This window comes from Peromyscus maniculatus, chromosome 1 (genome assembly GCF_049852395.1).
Source record: "Peromyscus maniculatus bairdii isolate BWxNUB_F1_BW_parent chromosome 1, HU_Pman_BW_mat_3.1, whole genome shotgun sequence".
NCBI classification, from domain to species: domain Eukaryota; kingdom Metazoa; phylum Chordata; class Mammalia; order Rodentia; family Cricetidae; genus Peromyscus; species Peromyscus maniculatus.
The window spans coordinates 38441454-38461486 of NC_134852.1; the positions used below are offsets into that span (position 1 = coordinate 38441454).

At 50.1% G+C, this 20033-nt stretch overlaps 1 protein-coding gene across 1 annotated transcript; it reads right to left on the reverse strand.

The window, feature by feature from the left end:
• Nucleotides 1-4203: 4203 nt before the first annotated feature.
• Etfb (electron transfer flavoprotein subunit beta) lies at nt 4204-19926 on the reverse strand. The gene is made up of 6 exons (XM_006986155.4): nt 19767-19926; nt 9920-10078; nt 9098-9256; nt 7324-7386; nt 5259-5417; nt 4204-4417 (listed from the first exon to the last, which is right to left on the reverse strand). Exons 1-6 carry the CDS (start codon nt 19821-19823, stop codon nt 4247-4249), a joined length of 768 nt encoding a protein of 255 aa, XP_006986217.1. The 5' UTR covers nt 19824-19926; the 3' UTR covers nt 4204-4246.
• Between the last annotated feature and the right edge of the window lie 107 nt (nt 19927-20033).

Below are 20033 nucleotides of genomic sequence, written 5' to 3' on the forward strand. Positions count from 1 at the left end.
GGTCTCTGTAACCCTGACTATACTGGAACTCAACATGTAGACCAGGCTGGCCTCAAAATCACAGAGATCCACTCTGTCTCCTGAGTGCTGGGATTAAAGGAGTGCACCACTACACCCAGTAATAAATCTATTTTAAAAAGAGGATTTGGCATAGGTTAGTGTTGCTTTCACTTGGCCAGAGAAGCCTTTCTGCAATGAACAGCAGTTAATGCAGAGACTCATAACTGGTCACAGTGCTGAGATGAAGTGAGTTTTTTTCCAACATAATATTTTTGTTGATTATTTGGGAATTTTACACAATGTATCCTGACCACACTCACTTCCCAGTCTTCCCAGGTCCACCCTCAACTTGTGGCCTCCCCCCAAAAAAGAAGAGAAAGAAAGAAGAAAAAAGAAAAAAAATACACCAAGCCCAATTTGTGTTGCCCTATGCTCATTGAAGCGTGGTCAGACTCCGCGTTGCCAGCCCCTTAGTGAAAATGAGTCCTTCCCCACCCCACCAGCCATCAACTGTGAAGAGCTACACTCCAGCGTCCCTATCACAAGTTTAAGGGCTCTCTCCAATGGCTTCCTGTCTAGACTGCTTCTTTTTGAAGGGAAGGGGGTTGTCACAGAGGCCTTCAATGTCTCTCATTCTCAACTCTGAGGCTGCAGTCATTAATACCACTGCAACAGAAGCTTTTGCCCTTTACAGTCAGCAGTAGCACGGATCATGGACTTCCACATGGTTTCTGGCAACAGCATAGACCACAGACATCAACATGGCCCTTGGCAGCAGCACAGGCCTGTTGTGGAATATTATTTTAACTGGGCAAACATTTGTTTATGCTACATTTGTTTAATTATGAAAAGACATGTTGCTGTTTTACCTTGCCTAAGGTACATGATTGGTCTAATAAAAAGATGAACAACCAATAGCTAGGCAGGAGAGGAATAAGCAGGGCTGGCAGGCAGAGAGAGTAAGTAGGAGGAGAAATCTAGCTCAAGAGAGAAGAAAGAAGAGGAGAAAGTGGGACACACCCAGGGCCAGAATCCAGGCAGCTGCCAGACAGACAGACATAGAGGTAGCAGCAAAGTAAGATATACAGAAAGAAAGAAGGTAAAAAGCCGCAATGCAAAATGTAGATGAAGAGAAACAGGTTAAGTTAAAAATAATAATAATACAGCTAGCCAGAAACGAGCATAAGCTAAGGTCAAGCATTCATAACTAATAAATCTCCAAGTCATGATTTGGGAGCTGGTTGGTGGCTCAAAAGAAAGTATGGTGCTCAGGCCTCATACACATGGCCTTCAGTGGTAACACAGATCATAGACATCCACAGGGCCTCCAGCAGCAACAGGGAACACAGACCTCAACATGGTCCCTAGTGGTAGCACTGACCACAGACTTCAATACAGCCACCGGGCTGAAGCATGGACCACGGACAACATAGCCCTTGGCAGCAGCATGGGTCACAGACATCAACATGGTCTCAGGCAGCAGCACAGGCCATGACCATCAACATGGCCTTCAGTGGTAACATGAACCATGCCCATCAACATGGCATTCAGTGGTAACATGAGCCATGACCATCAACATGGCCCATGGTAGCAACACAGACCACAGACCCCAACATGGCCTCCAGCAGCACATGGACCATGGAGGTTTTCCAAGAAGGTCTAATCCAGAAAATGAACTGTTCTCCATCTCCAACATCCTGTCCTTGCTCTAGCCAGGATGATCATATGGCTGGGCAGCACATTCGGGGCCAGAGCCTGCTGCACACCACCCCGGGCCCTACTTGGCAACGACATGCTCCCCTGATCAGCAACTACACTCTCCCACCTGTCTCGTCTCTAGTTCTACCTCTTGCTGCACACAAGCCTATCCATTCAGCCATCTTTCCCACCTCTCCATCACACATTTGTTTACTGAAGTGGCATTGCAAACTACATATATATATTTTTTCCTCCCAAACGGCTTTACATGCAAATACTTACTGCAATGAGTCATGGTCTGGTTCAAGGTTTCTAGTTTCTAAAGAACTATAAACACTGGCTTATCATTGAGAATTGTCTCAGATATCCTGTTGCTGCCCAGAGTCAGGGTGACCTTGAGGCTTCACAGGGCATCTGGGGATAGGATTCTTAAGAGTTCCAGGCCACTGTACACCTTCCTGTCCTTGGTGCCAGCTGCCCTGTGGCTCATCGGGTACAACCTTTGTGCTTGCAACCCATGGTTGGTGCTGCAGCTTGCCATCTCCTCTACCCAGCAGGGTGAGCAGCATGGATTGCAGCAGCATTGGCTTCATGCTGTGGGCCAGCCCATGGGCCTAGAACTGGCCATATTCGGTAACGACATGCTTTTGTATCAGCTCTAGGCTGCTACACACAGTGGCTCCATGCCGCAGGTCAGCCTGCTGGCCCAAGACAGTGGTATTCAGTAATAACATGTTCTTGTCTGCTGCAGCCATGCTCCCATACCCTTCACGGCCATGTCTCTAGTTTTGCCATTCTCCACCGCATGCACAGCTCTGCTCCTCCATCTTCCCTTCCAATTTTTAAAAGTATCTTCCCATAAGCCCTGCCTGTTAGAAAGAATCTAACAGCTGGAGGAGGGAGCAAGTGCTGTGAAATTAGTAGCTATGGTTATCTGCACAAGAATTAGCCAACAAGATCAGTCCACACATTACAGCAGACAGGACTGATTATAATGAGTGGGCTACAAAAATAATTAAAAAATAAGAGGATGCGAAGATAGGCGGGGACATACTTGAGGAGACGGGGTCTCACTATGTAGCTCTGGCTGTTCTGGAACTTGGGATATAGACTAGGCTGGCCTTGAACTCACAGAGATCTGTCTGTCTCCACCTCTGCCTCCCCAGGGTTAGGATTTAATGCCTGTACCACCATGCCTGGCAAGATAGATCGTATACATCTATGGAATGTTCAAAAAATAAATCAAAGATATTCTAGGTTTGGAGAGACGGCAGAGGCTGAGTGGTTACTTCTGCTCTCGCTGAGGACCTAAGTTCTCTTGCCAGCACCTGCCAGGGGTTCATAGCCACCTGTAACTCTAACTCCAGTGGATCCTTTGTCTCTGGCTTCCAGAGGCACATTTAATCACATACACACACCCTCGTGCCATACACACACATATATACACATAAATAAAGGGTTCCGGCAGCTTGGTGATTACAGCGCAGAGAGAGAGAGAGCTGCCACACACAGTCAAACTACAGATTTATGAGCAAACTAAGGTTAATGCTGGTTAAGCCATGGAACATTGGAGTGACTGACTGGTCATGCCATAAAAAGCAACCTGTATTCACAGCTATTGTTGTTATTCTAATCCCACCTGATGAGCTTTGACTCAAAGGACATCTGCGTCAGGACCCTGGAGCTAGAAAGCAGCCAGAGGTGGGGTCTGAACTCTAGGCCTAGAGACACAGAACCCATCCTCTTAACTATGACACCGTGCTGTCCCCATGTGCTCTGGTCTGCCAGGGACAGCTTGGTAAGGATGAGTGTGAGGACAGAGTCTCTGTATCTGACTGTGGGGCCCTGACCTCTTCATCTCACCTAAGAATTTGGTTTGTTGTTTTGTTTTTGCACTATGAGGCCCATATTGGCCTCAAACTCATGGCATTCCTCCTGCCTCGGCCTCCCGGGTGCTGGGATTCTGGCCAATAGCCACTATGTTTGACTTGGTTTGATTCTTCCATTGCTGGTCTCTTGCATGCTAGGCAAGTGCTCTGCCACTGAACGACATGCCCAGCCCACAAGTCTTCTTGGCCTATGCGTCCCTCAGCAGACAAGACTCTAGCCTCATTCCTTTTTGGGTGCCAAGTCTCGGTAGGGATCTGTCTGCCTAGACAGCAGACTGCCCAAATCCGCTGGAGCTAGGAGCCCTTGTCTCCCTGATATTCTTCCAGCACTCATGTGGACTCCATCTTTGGGACGGTTCTCTGACCCCATCAGCCAGGCTAGAAATCTCACATGAGACCCCAAGGCCAGAGTGCCTCCCCACCCAGCCTTCATCAACCTGTACTGCAGTCGCTTCCACCAGCTTCCTTTACAGTGAAGTCAATGGTGGGGATGTGACTCAGAGGCTCACTCCTCAGCCTCACCCTGCACAGGGCCTGTCACATGGAAGATTTAGGCAGATGTTTGGTGAGTGAATCAAACAATGGACATCCACAGAATGAGGAAACAGAGGCAGTGTCTTGGAAAGGCACAGTTTTATTGCAGAGTATCAGGGAGGGTCTCAGATCCGCCCCACCTCCTTCAGCTTAGCCACCAGGTCCTCTGTGGTCTCCACCTTGACTCCTGCTAAGCGTTGAGGGGGCTCCTCCACACTGATCACAGAGACCTTGGAGGTCAGGTCCACACCCAGGTCTCCAGGCTTGATCACTTCAATCTTCTTCTTCTTGGCTTTCTGCACACAGGAATCAGTGGCCCATGGGGCTACCAAGCCTTGTCCTGACCCTACCTCCTGCTGGTGAGTGGTACATGCACAGAGCCATATGTGTTGCCAGAATCCCTCAGGACCTCGCTGCTGGCCGGGGCTGGGATTTCTCACAGCTACAGCGGATGTAGTCTATCCCTACAGGCTGGGATGCTCAATTACAGCAGCAGATCTCCCTTAGTGATCCACCCTAAGCTTCTCACAGAGCACAGGGAGAACAGATGTCCTTTTGGCTGTGGTACATAGACTGCTGCTGAGCTGACCTACTGAAGCCTCACACTGGCTAACTTGACCACTGAACCCTCCTACTGGCCAAGGTGACACACTCAACCTTCCATATTGGCCAAAGTGACTCACTCAACATACCATTTTGGTCAAGCTGACTGAAAATACTTATCCTGCTTGCTGTGCAGATTTGACCAAGAGACCTTGGCTCCCACCAGATGACCTATACAATGACTTCCAACTGGCAAAGCTGACCATGAGCCTTCCTTCATGAGCCAAGGTGACTGGATGAAGCCTTGTAATTTGTCCAGGATTGTCTAGTGAACTTGCACCGGCTAGGATGACAGGAAGAAACCCCTCTGGGGTCTGCAGAGACTTTCTACCAGCTGTGACCCTGACAGGTTCTCCTGTTACTTACTACACTAGCCCATTAACTTTACCACTGGCAGATGAGCCTGGGAACCGCTATCCAGGATGGCCAGGTGACCCTCTCCTTGGGATGGTATATCCCTTGTGCCATCCAATCACTGAGGATGCACCAGTCCTTCCCACAGGAGGGCCCAGTGGCTTGCCACCAACTACTCACCATGATGTTGGGTAGTGTGGCATAGCGAGGCTCATTGAGCCTCAGGTCAGCAGTCACCACAGATGGCAGCTTCAGGCGTAGGGTCTCCAGACCCCCATCGATTTCCCGTTCCACTTTGATCTTGTCTCCCTCCAGTGTCACCTGAGAGGCGAATGTGCCCTGGAGGAGACGGCATCAGAGAAAAGTCAATTCAAAACAGGCACTGAGCAGGCCTTGGGCTCCGCTGCTGAGCACATGCACAGAGAAGTGAAATGAGTGGATGAGAGCAGAAGGCAAGAGTCCCTGTGATATGTAAAACCAGGGGTGACCCACAGTGAGCAAACTCTGGTGGGGGCTCATCTTCACTTCTTCATTCAAATGTGGCGATGGGCTGGAGAGGCGGCTCCGTGGTTAAGAGCGCCTGCTGCTCCTGCAGAAGGCCTGGGCTTGCTTCCCAGCATGCATGTCGGATGACTTACACTGCCTGTAACTGTAACTCCAGTGTTCTGATGCCCTCCTCTGGCCTCTCCAGACACCTGCACACACGTGCACACTGCCCTTACCCACCATCACTCACACTCACACACACACACACACACACACACACACACACACACACACACACACACACACTAAAATAAATCTAGGCACTAGAGAGACGGGTAAGTTGTTATGAGCATTTAGTACTTTTCCAGAGGACCTGAGTTCAATTCCAGCACTGACATAGTGGCTCATACTTGGCTGTAACTCCAGCTGTAGGGGGTCCAAAGCCATCTTCTGGCCTCTGAGGGGCCCCCCATACACTCACACAAACACACATATATGTAAATAAAAAAATAAGTCTTTAAGAGATGGAGGGTGGACACACTAGACATGTCACTTCCCTGAGTCTGTTCTGTTCTACAGTGTCTCAGCTTTGGTCACCCTGCTATCTTAACACTAGCTACATTTATCATTTTTATTATATCATTTGTGTGTGTATGTGTGTGCGCGCGCGCGCACGTGCGTGTCCCCACAGTGGCTAGAAGAGTGTTGGAGCTCCTGGAACTGGAGTCACAGGCAGTGAGCTGCCTGACATGGATACTGAGAAACATGCTTTTAAGTGATGAGCCATCTCTCCAGCCCTCAATACCAGTTAAAGAACCTGAACCAGGCTCTCCATTCTGCTGTAGAAGCAGGAACTTGGAGGCTGGGACGTAGCTCAGCTGGCACAGTGCTTGTCTAGTGTGCACAAAGCCTTGTGTTCCATCCCCAGCACTGCATACACTAGGGCTGTTGGTGCACGCCTGTCATCACAGCACTCAAGAGGTGGAGGGAGAACGAGGGTCTCACAGTGGGCTCGAACTCAGGCAGTCAGACTTGCTAGCAAGAGCCTTTATCTGCTGAGCTGTCTCACCATGTCCTACTTAGTTTAAACTGAAAACTTGAAATCTGAGGTGCACTCTCATGACTTTGGCAACAGGTAGTCCCTGTGTCAAAATGTGTCAGGCTGAGTGAACTTTGTGCGTTTTTGCACATGTGTGGGTGTACAGGTGCATGTGGAGTCCAGAGGACAACAGTTGGTGTCTTCCTCAGTCATGCTTCATCTTATTATTCTTAAATTTTACAGTTATTTATTTGTGTTTATTTAGTGTGTGTGTGTGTGTGTGTGTGTGTGTGTGTGTGTGTGTGTGTGTACAACTTGGGGGAGCCGGTTTTCTCCCACACGCCAGCAGGCTTGGTGGCAAAGACCTACCTTCCTTCCTTCCTTCCTTCCTTCCTTCCTTCCTTCCTTCCTTCCTTCCTTCCTTCCTTCCTTCTTTCCTTCGCAATATCACAATCATACACTTTAAGTGTGCACAGCTTACTGTGGGTCCCTGGTTTCTCAGTAAGGCTGTTCTAAAAACCACGACAGTCGAGTAACCAGTAAGCGTGTCTCTTCACAACAGTGATTCATTCAGTGTAGGTAGGAAAGGTCCCTTTGAGCAGAGTCCTGAAGCAGAGCACTGGGGGAGCCAGGAGCAAATGGGAAAACAGCAGGTGCAAAGGTCCCAGGGAGGAGCTGAGCTAGAAGGAAGAGGTCAGGTGCTCCTTACCCCAGCCTCACCTGCGGCCAGTCCAGAAGCCCAGCTGTCATCTGACCTGTCTGGTTACAGTCATCATCGATGGCCTAGGAGGGAGAGAGAGGGAGGACTTTGTGATAATGGCTGGGCTGGTGCTAGCCTCTTAGACTTCTTATCAATAACAGTGCAAGACAGGATACTTAAGCTTTACAAGCTGTTCTAGCAGGTCACGTAGCACTCTAGCTACAGGAGATACGCATGTGAACATGTGTGGGTGAACCAATAAAACTTTATGGGCAAAACAGATGTTGCCTGGAGCCACAGATTGCTGATTGCTGGTCTAGAATGATTTCCTCCCTAGGACCAAGGGAATAAGCAGTCACTTATGCAGGGATGTGGAGACCCCTGTGTAGCTGTCCATTCACCTAATTTACAAGGCAGCCAGGGTCTGTGGCAGCCACAGCAGAAACCGGAAGGAACAAGAGCAAAGTCAGTAAAAGTATTTCACCCACTCTCCCCTCCTTACTCCACTGATTGGTTCAGGGGTGGGCACATGAAGTCTTGGTGTTCCTGCAGCTGCTAAATGCCAGGCTGCCAACACCTGGTACCAATGATACCTGGACCCCAACCCCATGAGGCCCTGTCTCTTTGGTTTGTTCTCCGATTCAGCACTTGGCCTCAGTTTACGGAATTCTGCTGTGACTCCTGGGCTTTGGTAATGTCTTCTATTATCTGATTTTCACAGTGCTGGCAGGACCCACATAACCAGCACCCATACTCTCTCCCCAGGCTGTCCTGGTTTCCTGGAGCTCCTTCCCCCATCCCTAGGACCCCAGCTGTCTCCCTGGCTTCCTGTATCCTCTGCTTCTATGCCTCATTGACCCATCCATAATCCCTTTATCTTTCTCCTCCCCTCTGCCTGCGGCTCTTCCCATACACCTCTTCTGCCCTCCTCCTGCGACACCATGAAGAGTATTATTTTTTAAATGATTTATTTATTTTATGTACATGAGTGTTTATCTGCATGTATGACTTTATACCAGAAGAGGGCATAAGATCCCACTGTAGACAGCTGTGAGCCATCACATGGTTGTCGGGAATTGAACTCAGGACCTCCGGATGAGCAGCCATTGCTCGTAACTGCTGAGCCATCTCTCGAGCCTTTGTGAAAAAGGCAGCTACCACAGGAAGGGCAGTGTCCCTGGGTCTCCAGAGCAGACTGGTCAAACAGTGGCGAGACTACCTCAGTGAGCCCCAGTACAGCCCAGTCATCACCTTGGCCCACCTTCTCCAAACTCCAGACCACTCATCCTGGCCCCAGAGGAGATCCTGTCCCTCTCCTACTCACAGATCAGCTGTGGCTCCCTAGTGCCCTACAACAAACACTCAAGTCTGTTTCAAGGCCAGGCCAGTCTCCTGAATTCCTACCCACATCTCCCCGATGTCTCAGCCCTTCATACACCAAGTGTCTGACTCTTCCCTCAGCATGTTCTTTGGTTATCTGCACTCCTGTGATAACACAGACACAGTTATCAAGCCGGACTCAGCACATTCTTAACCTGTTACTGCCCCTGGCTTGGGCCAGGTCTCTGTCTCACCCATCAAACCAAAGCTTGCTGAACTCCACACTTGGCCAGAAGCGTCTTCTGTCACTCACAGTAGTCTGTGTTGCAGCTCAGGCTCTGTCAGTGGAGATGGCAGGGTCCTGCTGCTTGACTGGGGTTGTGTCAACTGCCAGGCCTGAGCCTACTGCCCTGTGGTCTTACACCCACCCTAAGAAGGGTGAGGAGTGGGCAAGGGAAGGACTGGCACACCAACCTGCTTGCCCAGGAACAAAAGGTCCACCTTCTCCTTCTCGGCCAGCTTGGCGAGGACCCGGGCCACCTGCAAGGGGCCTAAGCTTTCTGCCTGTGCCGCCGGCACCTCCACGTGGATGCCTCTGTCTGCACCCATGGCTAGAGCAGTACGGATGGTCTCCTGAGGAAGGCAGAGCAGTTAACCAGACATCCTTCATCACGTCGTGACCAAATACCCCAGGCCCAGCCTCCTCCCTCAGACCCAGGGTCCAGGCCCAGCCTCCTCCCTCAGACCCAGGGTCCAGGCCCCAGCCTCCTCCCTCAGACCCAGGGTCCAGGCCCAGCCTCCTCCCTCAGACCCAGGGTCCAGGCCCCAGCCTCCTCCCTCAGACCCAGGGTCCAGGTCCAGCCCTTCTCCCTCAGACCCAGGGGTCCAGGCCCAGCCTCCTCCCTCAGACCCAGGGTCCAGGCCCAGCCTCCTCCCTCAGACCCAGGGTCCAGGCCCCAGCCCTCCTCCCTCAGACCCAGGGTCCAGGCCCCAGCTCTCCTCCCTCAGACCCAGGGTCCAGGCCCTAGCTCTACTCCCTCAGACCCAGGGTCCAGGCCCTAGCTCTCCTCCCTCAGACCCAGGGTCCAGGCCCTAGCTCTCCTCCCTCAGACCCAGGGTCCAGGCCCTAGCTCTCCTCCCTCAGACCCAGGGTCCAGGCCCTAGCTCTCCTCCCTCAGACCCAGGGCTTCAGATAGCTTTCTCCCTCAGACTGAGGCGTCAGACTTCAATCCTCTCCCCTTAGACCTAGGAGTTGAGGTCCCAGCCTCCTTGCTCACACTCAGGGTCCCCAGGCACCTGGCACTGTGAGGGGCCACAGCTGACAGCGATGACCTCCTTCACCAGCTTCTTCTCTTTCAGCCGCACAGCCTCCTCCACCGCAATCTCACAGAAAGGGTTCATGGAGTGCTTCACGCCATCGGTGACCACTCCAGACTTGTCAGGCTTTACCCGGATCTGTGTGGCAGACAGGGAAGACAAGCATCATGGAGGGGTTCAAGGCCGGGGCCTAGTGCTGACCTGGCACAGCTAGACGGGACAGCAGAGGTCCACAAAGGGCCAAGACCTTCTTGTCTCGCTAGGGCCATGGGTTCTAACCCATAGCCATTTAGAACTCACAGATGATGCCAGGCCACCCTCTCATCTCTCATTCAGATTTTACTAAGCAGCAGGGCCATTTCACATGGTTGTGTGGACTCTGTCTCTACTCTTGGCATGTGTGTGTGTGTGTGTGTGTGTGTACAGATGTGTATATTTATGGGAGAAAGTGTGTATGCTTCAGTCCCAGAAAATCCCAACACTAGAGTGGCTGAGGTAAGAGGTTCAGGAGCTCGAGGTCGGGCTGTGAAGTGAGGTCAGCTCAAAACAAGCAGCCAAATTCAGTTTCACAGACCTAAATCCAGACCTGGGGAGAGTGCTCCCTTTAGAGGCCCAGAGGAGCTGGTTTATTAAATTTGTGTGTTTTTAAACACCTGCTGCTCTTCCAGAGCACTGGGGCACCACAACTGCCTGTAACTCCAACTCTAGGGGATCTGACGCCCCCTTCTGGCTGTACTCACATGTGCACATATAAACACACATATACATATAATTAAAAATAAAAATCCTAATGTTGCTGTGTGTTTGTATGTGCCTTCATGTGTGTCATGGGAAGCACACAGAGATCGAAGGACAACTTCACTTCCTTCACCTCTAGTGCCAGGATTACAGGTGTGTGTCATTGGCTGCACCCGATGCTGCCACCCACCCCAAATGAAGCCACCTGCTCTGAGCCACTGTACCTAGTCTCATGCAATAATCTAGCCTCAGAGACCAGCTCTCATCACCCCCATCCACACAGGAGGCAGCAGGCTTTGAGCTGCAATGCCTGGTTGAAGGGGTCACAGTCTGGCAGCCCCTGAGGCACCACCTGATGATGTCCAGGAGTTTCTGAAGCTGTTGAGGGAAGGGAACCGGGGCCTGCAAGAGCTGTTAAGGAAGAGCTTAATGGGACAGTGGCCCTTAGACTAAGATCTGAAAGAGGACTGAGGCTGACCAGGTGAAGTGTGAGGAACAGTACTCCAGGGAAGTTCACAGCAGGTATTAAGACCCTGATGTAGAAAGGAGCTGGGAGAGTAGGTAGAGTCAAAAGAAGCCAGCGTGGCCAGTGTAGCGCAGGGTGGCTTCATGGTAGAGAGGCCAGCAGTACTGACTTTTGTGACAGGCACCAATGGCCTTCCAAAGGCATGCAAGGCAGGGGCTCCATCTCTGAGCCACACCCTCAGACTGTCACTGGAGGGATTCTAGGTGGGATTCTCTCACTGAGCCACGCCCCCAAACGCTGACTGGGGGATTTTAGTGGGGATTCTACCACTGAGGCATGCGCCCAGCTTCTCACTGGAGGATTTTAGGCAGAGGTGCCACCACTGGGCCACACCCCCAGATCCTCACTGGGGGTTCTAGCAGAAGTTCTGCCTCTGAGGCACAACCCCAGCTCCTCATTGGTAGATTTTAGACAGGCATTCTACCAGTTAGCTACATTGCAGTATCTCTTTTTATGTCCAGATAGAGTCTTAAAAATTTGCCCATACTGGTCTTGAACTTGCTCTGTGGCCCAGGCTAACCCTAGAGTTATGATCCTCATAAATGCTGGGTTAATGGCCCTGGCTTTGAATTATCCTATATATCACTATCTGTGAAGCAAACACTGGTCAACAAACCACTGAGAACTGCCTTAGGAGGTCACAGCTAAGGCTCTAGAACCTCCCCATGCACTTCGACACACCAGCAAGGAAAATAAAAACAAAAACCTTTGTCTTAAAAAATCAAATTCACGCCGGGTGGTGGTGGCACACACCCTTAATCCCAGCACTTGGGAGGCAGAGGCAGGCTGATCTCTGTAAATTCGAGGCCAGCCTGGGCAGCAGAGTGAGTTCTAGGAAAGTTACAAAGCTACACAGAGAAACCCTGTCTCAAACAACAACAACAACAACAAAAAAAAAAAAAACAAAGAAACAAACAAAAAAACAAAATTCAAGATAGGCCTGGGGATATAGTCTAGTTTGCAGAGTGCTTGCTTGGCATGCAAGAAGCCCCGGGCTCCACCCTCAGCACCAGGTCAATCAAGCATGGTGACATGGGCCTGTAATCTCAGAATTTAGGAGGTAGGAAACAGAAGAATCTGAAGTGCAAGGTCAGCTTTGGCTGCATAAAGTTTGAGACCAACTTGGGCTACATGAGATCCTATCTTTTAAAAAGAAGTAATATATGAGTTTCCTCTTTAAAGACAGGGAGGAAATGCCCTCCCTAGGAAAGTCTGTGCTGGTTAAGTCAGGGAAGGCCCAGGGCTGACCTCCCTGTGGCCACCCTAGGACAAAGGGGCCAAGGAAACCTGCCAGCTGCCAGCTCACCTGCTCAGTGGACACCTTTGCAGATGCCCGCCATGTTTCTAGCTGGTTGGAAGGACTAAGCCGGAAACCAATGATTGTCCTGACACATCTACAGCAGTGTTTATTTTTCCTTTCTTTGGCAGAACCGAGGGTTCAGCCCAGCATGACAGTAAGCACCCCACTACTGAGTGGCATCTCCAACCCTCTCTTGCTTATATTTTAGATACGGGTTCTGCTGCGGGCCGCAGGAATATCATAAGAACTCAGCTGGTTATGGCAAAGTCACTACCTGGAGGGATCAGGGAATTCCTCCAGAGGAAGCCAAATCCCAAGGAGTTTTTGGTGTTACTTGGCTTGTTATATATCAGCTGTATTCTGTTATGAAAATCATGTGTGCCTTCATAGTTTTCCCAATTGACTTTTCCCTAAGAAGGGCTAACAGTGTAGACTGATCACTCTCTAGACATACACATTCCAGGTATTTGGAGAACAGCCTCAGGAAAGGCTTTCTCTGGAATCAGATTATCTCTCTTAGCCACTTTCAAGGACTACAGGAAACACCACCCAGGTGGGCACCCAACTTCCGAGGATAACAGTGATAACAGCCCACATGCGAATCTCCTTGTAGTGGGTAGCTATCCCAGCTTGGTTCTGGAAGTTGCAACCCCCATTGAGACTCTGGCAACTGTCATACCTATGAGGCGGGGCCAAGGGAGGCGTCTGGAGACCAGAGGCCTGGATGGGCAAGCGCTCTCTCTGTTCCTGGACCCTGGACGGTGGAGGTTGACTGAGCAGAGCTCCAGAGAACACCGCTGGATTGCGATACACCTTCCCCAGACCCCCCCCGCAACCTATCTATTCCTTCATTTGTAAGTCATCCACTAAATAAATCTTCCTTTTAACTACGTGGAGTGGCCTTTATAATTTTCCCCAATACTCCTGACTTACGGTAAATTCCACAAGGAGACACCGCCTAGGAGAGGTGGACATTAAGTAATAGCTTTACACAATTTAGCTTGGACCCTCCCTTTTATATACCAGGACTTCCAGGGCACAGGACAGAGAAGAGAAAAGAGAATGGAAGAACTAGATGGGTAAGAACTTGAGAGGAACAAACTGAGATGGGGAAGAACTAGATTGAAGGGCCAGAAGAGAGGACTAGAGGAACGAGATGGAAGGTGAGGAAGAGCCAGATGGGGAAGAACAAGATGAGGAAGAACCAGATGAGAGAGAAGGAGACGGGAGAGGAGCTGATAGGGGAAAGAACTAGACAGATGAGAACCTAGAAGGGACAGAACTAGATGAAGGAATTAAGATAGAACCTAGAGGGGACAGTAGATAGATATAGAGATATCAGGCAAGAAAGAAGCTAGACATGAGAACAGAACTGAAGCTGTGTATAAAGGATGTTATGCCAGAGGAATTAAAGCAAGTGAATGATAGAGCTCGGTGTGCTGAGATTCTATTTCCTGAAAATAGTCCACGCCGTTAGTAGTTCTCTCTCCTGAGCCCCTGGGATGCATAATATTGAGGCTGGTTCCCCAAATATTTAGCATTCTAAGCTTTGCCCAATGCAGGCAGCCCTGCCCTGGAGCTCTAATTTACTATAGCAGCCTGGATTCTTGTAGTCTGTCCTAACAGCCAGGGAACTTGGTCACTGTCATTGTCACGTTGGAGCAACTGAGGCAGGAGAAACCCAGTGCTGACCCGAGATCACCCAGGGAGGAAGTGGGAACAGGGGTGGGAGGGAGGGCATCTAACTCAAGACTGCCTTGGCAGCAGGAGGCTCTATGGAGTCAGCAACTGTGTCTATTGCTACTACATCCAAGAGAGGGTTTTGTTTTTTGAAGAAAACTGAAAATAAGCTGTCTGCAGATTCTGACTGATTAGAATATCAGGACTATGGAGAGATTGGGATGTTGCAGGTCCAGAGGCTAATTACCTGATCTTGAGCTACTTCTAGCTGGTCTTGCCTTCCTTTGTCGGAACTAACATCTTGGGACTAATAGATAAAAACCTTTGGAATCTATTAACTTAGCAGACCACTAGCTTCCGCCAATCCAAAGGCTAAGTATGCCATCATGTAGCATTTTAGGCTTATAGGAGAGCTTCCTCCATCTCAATGAGCTATACGTCTCTGGTGTGGCCAGCAGTGTACTTTAAACTTGCCTTGATCTATGACTTTGTTCTGAAAAACTATGAAAACTTCATGAAACTGCCTCCACACTGGAAGATGTAATTGGGGTAACCTTAATCTGTGTTTCTGGGCCATGGTCACTCAAAATGGCTCTAGAATAAACTATCTTATTCCCTTTAAGAGACACAACCAGAGCTTGCTGTGTTCTAGGTAAACACTGGACCATTGAACTATATCACCAGCAATACGCTCCCCATATTTTTGATTCTGAGACTGGGTTTTACTACATTGCTCAGAATGCCTTGGGTTCACTGTAGCCCGGGCTGGCCTTGAACTTTCAGTGTTCACGAGGAGGCTTCCAGGGCAGATGGGATTACAGGGCAAGGGAGTTTCTATGAGCCAAGTGTAGGGGTACACACCTATAATCCCAGTATTTGTGAGGTAGAGGCAGGAGAATCAGGAGTTCAATAAAGATAAACATAAAGGAAATAAGAGGTACACTGAGAGGGCTCAGTCCGGGGAAGGTGCATGCTGGCAAGCTGACTTTGATCTCTACGTGGTGAAAGGAGAGAAGTGACCCATCCGCTTGTCCTCCGACAAGGCCCATGGGCGCATACATGTATGCTTGCTTGTGCATGTGTATACACACACACTTATTTTTAAAGAGAGGGCTTTTTTTTTTTTTTAATTTATTTATTATGTGTACAGCATTTTGTGACTGCAGGTCAGAAGAGGGCGCCAGATCTCATTACAGATGGTTGGGAGCCACCATGTGGTTGCTGGGAATTGAACTCAGGACCTCTGGAAGAACAGACCATGCTCTTAACTGCTGAGCCAGCCCTAAAGAGAGGGTTTTAAAATGCAGCTTCTGGCAGCCTTTCCTGGACCCTTGACACAGTGCACAGACTTCCCTTTGGGTCCGTGCCATACTTTTCTTAATGGAGCCTGATGGGAAAGGGTGGGAGATCACTGACAGACAGACTGGCTACTGTGGGGACAGAGCACGGAACCTTCCCACAAGGGAGCTCAGTGGCAGCAAACCGAGAGGTCTCTTGGGGGCGACGCCAGGGCCTGAGGCTGCGAGGTGACAGTGGCGGTGAAGGGAAGGTGCAGAGCCAGTGTTTCCTCCAGCACTAAAGGGGTGGGGCGGCCACTCTGCAGGTGGACTCATGCTTCCGGGCCACAAGGTTCTATTCTGGGCCTCAAATTACCCAGCCTCTCCTGGATAACTCGGAGGGTTAACCTTCATGGAAAATGTGTCCCTGGCCATAACGAAACATCATGGAGTTGCCAAATACCTATTAATACCCTCTTTCTCCCTGTTTCTGCAAGCACTGGCTATATTTTAAGGAAGTTGCTAAAGAGACTTCCATCACTCACAGGTCAAACAGTTAACAGCACTCACCGCATACTAGGCACTGTTCCAAGGACTCTTTAACCTACCTCCAACAGTCACAGGGCTGGCCCTTGCCAGTCGGATATGCTGAAAGGCGCATGTAAGCCACTGCGAGGGTTCAGTAGATAAGGGTGCTTGCTGACAGCCTGAATTTGATCTCTGAGACCCACACAGTCGAGGAGGAAAAGCTGGCTTCTGGTCTCCACAGTAGTGCTGTGGCATGTGCATGACCCCCCCCCCCCACTAAATAAATGCAATAAAAATTAACTAACCCTCCCCCCGTAAAGTAGGCACTACCATAAGTACCATTGTCAAGAGGAGGAGAAAAAGGCTCAGAGTGGCTAATTAACTTCCTCAAAGTCACAGAGCCAAGAGTGGGCCCAGACAGCTGGTCTTGGAGTCCAGGCAAGAACCATTCTCCCTGGAACTGGAGAGAGGGCTCAGTGGTTAAGAACAACAGCTGTTCTTGCAGAGGACTGGGGATCGGTTCCCAGCAGTCACATGGTGGCTCACAATGATCTGTAATTTCAGTTCTAGGGGATCAGATGCCCTTTCCTGGCCTCCAAGAGCAGTGCATCTAAATACTGCACATAGCATATTTACAGGCAAACATTCTTATCCATAAAACAAAAATAATTTTTAAGGGACATTTTATCAGTGAGATGAACCATCCTGATGGCATGCCTGCAGCCCGAGGCTGCTCCCACTGTGAACACATCAGACACTCTTTCCCCCAGCAGATTTCAAATTCCAGAATGGCAATAAGAAAAGGACACGTGTTACACAGTAGGAGTACGGAGGGGGTAGGGCCTCTGAAAACTGTGATTTTCAGCAAGGGATCACAGAAGGCCTCCGAGAAGGTGATCTCTGAGCAAACATTATGAGAGATGGGGTGATGCTGGGAACAGAGGTGAGGCAGGCCTGGTCCAGCTGGCAAGGAGTTGCCCATCTGAAAATGGAGGTGCAGGTGGCACACTGGGATAAACAGAGGACCACAATATACTATGGAAAGGGATTATAGAACAAGACCAGAAATGGCAAGGGAGGGCCCCGGGAGGGACATAGATGACTGCACCAAATAGCCAAGGGTCCCCAAAACCAGTCCAAGAAAGTGGGACTTTGTACTGAAAGTGCTGGGGAGCCACAGAACACTGAGAAGGGCAAGACAGGGTCAGTCCTGCATGTAGGAAATCCCCAAGGCTGAGAAAGGGCTGGAGGGGAGAGCCCAAGATCCAGGGGGCAGGCTGGAGCTAGGGTTCAGGTGAAACAGGAGCTAACGTGCTAGGGCCTGGAGCCTGGGGCTGGAAAGGAAACAATAGTGTATTAGGGCTGGGGCTGAGAACTGGCAGTCCACGGGAGCCTGGGGCTGGAAAGGAAACAATAGTGTATTAGGGCTGGGGCTGAGAACTGACAGTTCACGGGAGCCTGGGTGTTATGGCGCCTAAGTCTGGCCCAAGTGATCAGCTAGCTAGCAAGGTCCGACTCACTGACTTGCTTTAAGGGAGTACCAGCAGACGCTCGACATGAAGTTCGAAGCCCTGCACAGTGTGGGAGGGAAGAGCCACTGACCCTGAGGACAGCAGAGTGGCAGGTACCATGCCGTGTTCACCTTTCAGCTCTCAGTTCCCACTGGATATATCATAAAGGACATGGGCCATGCTCTGCACCAGGAGGTGCTGTGGTTAGAGCTGATTCAAAGTGGTCAGGATGCTGGGTGTGGTGCTGCAGGCCATGCATCAGAGCCAGTGAGAGGACGGAGAGTCTGAGGCCAGCCTGGGCGACGAAACATCTCAGAATAAAACAGAGAGACCCATGCATGGTAGTACACACTTGTAATCCCAGCACTCAGGATGTGGAGGCAGGAGGATCAGGAGTTCAAGGTTATCCTCGACATTATAGTGAAGCCCAGGCCAACCTGGACTAAATAAGACTGTCTCTAGGGCTAGATATCTCATCAGTTAAGAACACTTGGTGCTCTTCTAAAGGACCCAGGTTCAGTTCCCAGCACCCCATCAGGCAGCTCACAATCACCTGTAACTCCAACTTCAGGGGCTCTGATGCCCTATTCTGGCTTTCAAAGGCACCTATACTTATGTGCACATATCCACACACATAGACATAATTAAAAAATAAAATTAGGGCCTGGAGAGATGGCTCAGTGGTTAAGAGCACTGACTGCTCTTCCAGAGGAGCTAGGCTACCCACATGGTAGCTCATAACTGTCTCTAAATTCCAGCTCCAAGGTATTCAACACCCTCACCCATGCATGCATGCAGGCAAAACAACAATGCACATAAAATAAAAATAAATAAATCATTTAAAATGTTAAAGAAAAAGACCCTGTCTCTAACTAATAATAATAATAATAATTTTAAAAATAAAACAGAAAAAGGACTGGAACTATAGCTCAAGGGTACAGCACTTGCCTGCCATAGCATCTGAAAGGTCCTGGGTTTGAGTCCCCGTCAATACACACACACACACACCACAGACAGATAGACAGACAAACACACACACACACAAAATAAATAAATGGTGATTGAGTTGAGTCCCAGGAACCTGTATGTGTCTCAATAAGTAAGTCTGGAAGTATCATCTCTGTCACGGGCTGCTAGAAGCATCCCCAAGCCAACCTGTTTTCTCTCTGGCAAACAGGCAGAGAGCCAGACTTGTTTGCACTTCTGACTCTTGCTGCTTACTTGGCTGGGGGATCTGGCTAGTAGCAAGGCCTCAGTTTCTGTCTCTACCTTATGGGATTAAGAGTACAGAAGATGTAAATGGATTAATCTCTGCACAGGACTTGTGTCTGCTGGTGCTTTGTACCTACTTGAGTCTGCTGTTAGGGTCACGTCCATTTCATGTCTGAGTCTGCCTCCTGTATTCTCCCTTATTATTAATCCTCAGTGGGGGTGTGGGGTTGGCGGTATTAACGTCAATGTTGTAGCCAGTTTTCACCTATCTCAGAGGTCTCTTGGGTGCACAGCCCCTGTGCCTGGAATGCTAGGAAATTTGAAGGACTCAGAGGGGGACTCCCAGTATGATAGAGACAGACAGACATGAACTGCCACCATCTTTTTCATTTCAGGTTGGGCCAAGCATTGAGAGAGACTGGCCTGGGAACCAGTCTGATTCAATGCTGCCTATACCAGCTTCTTTCTGAGAGGAGACCAGGACCTCAGGGATCCAGCCCTAAAACCTCTCATGGACAATGAAACATCAGATTGTCTCAAAGTCAAACTGGTAGCTGGCGCCTTTGAACTTGCTTTTCAAGCAAACACGAGTCTCCTTCCCGTTCTAGCTAAAGAATTTCCTCAAGCATCCCGTGGTTATGTGGGTGAGGCAGTTTCTGAGTTCCATGGAACCAGATGGCTCCCCATGTGGGGTACTTGCAGAGCAGGTAATGCAGCCTAGAAAGTGGTAAGTGACTGAATCGCAGGTCGCACATATAAGTCTCTATTCTGCTTCTCCCTTGCTAAGTGACTTTATGCCTCAGTTTCCCCATGTGTTAAATAGGGATTATGATTCCTCCAGCCCACAGTTACCAAAGGACCGAGGAGGAGGGAAGCAGGGTCGCGACCCAAGAGGGATCTGATTGTCAGAAACTCACAGCCCTTGATCTTTGCTCCAGGGTCAAAGGGCAACAGAAACTGAGAAGGATCGCCCATGCGGGATACGCTCCTGATCCTGGAAGCTCATAGCTGCGGTCTCAAGGTGCTGGGACAGAATCGGGGTGGGGAAAGTCACCTTGACAGCGAAGTCGATGACCCTCTTGACAGCCACAAGCGCGCGCAGCTCCGCCATGTTCCTGCAGCAATCACTGGCCGGGTCGAGTTGCAGCTAAACCGGACCTCAGGTCACTCCACGCCCGTATCTGTCTCTACGCCTGCGCGCCGCACCTCCAACCAATCGACCGCCGCACAGCCCAGAGGAAACCAATGGGAAGAGGGACTCAGGGAGAGAGGCGGGATCCAGGGCGGGCAATGGGTGGAGGGGGCGTGGCGCGGAAGTAGG

What these genes read in the sequence shown, in the direction of transcription:
- Etfb (XM_006986155.4), bottom strand. Translation starts at nt 19,823, where the DNA reads ATGGCGGAGCTGCGCGCGCTTGTGGCTGTCAAGAGGGTCATCGACTTC. An exon ending in TCATCGACTTCGCTGTCAAG is followed by an intron (nt 10,079 to 19,766) that starts GTGACTTTCCCC and finishes TCTGCCACACAG; the next exon opens with ATCCGGGTAAAGCCTGACAA. An exon ending in CCACACTACCCAACATCATG is followed by an intron (nt 4,418 to 5,258) that starts GTGAGTAGTTGG and finishes TCCTGTGTGCAG; the next exon opens with AAAGCCAAGAAGAAGAAGAT.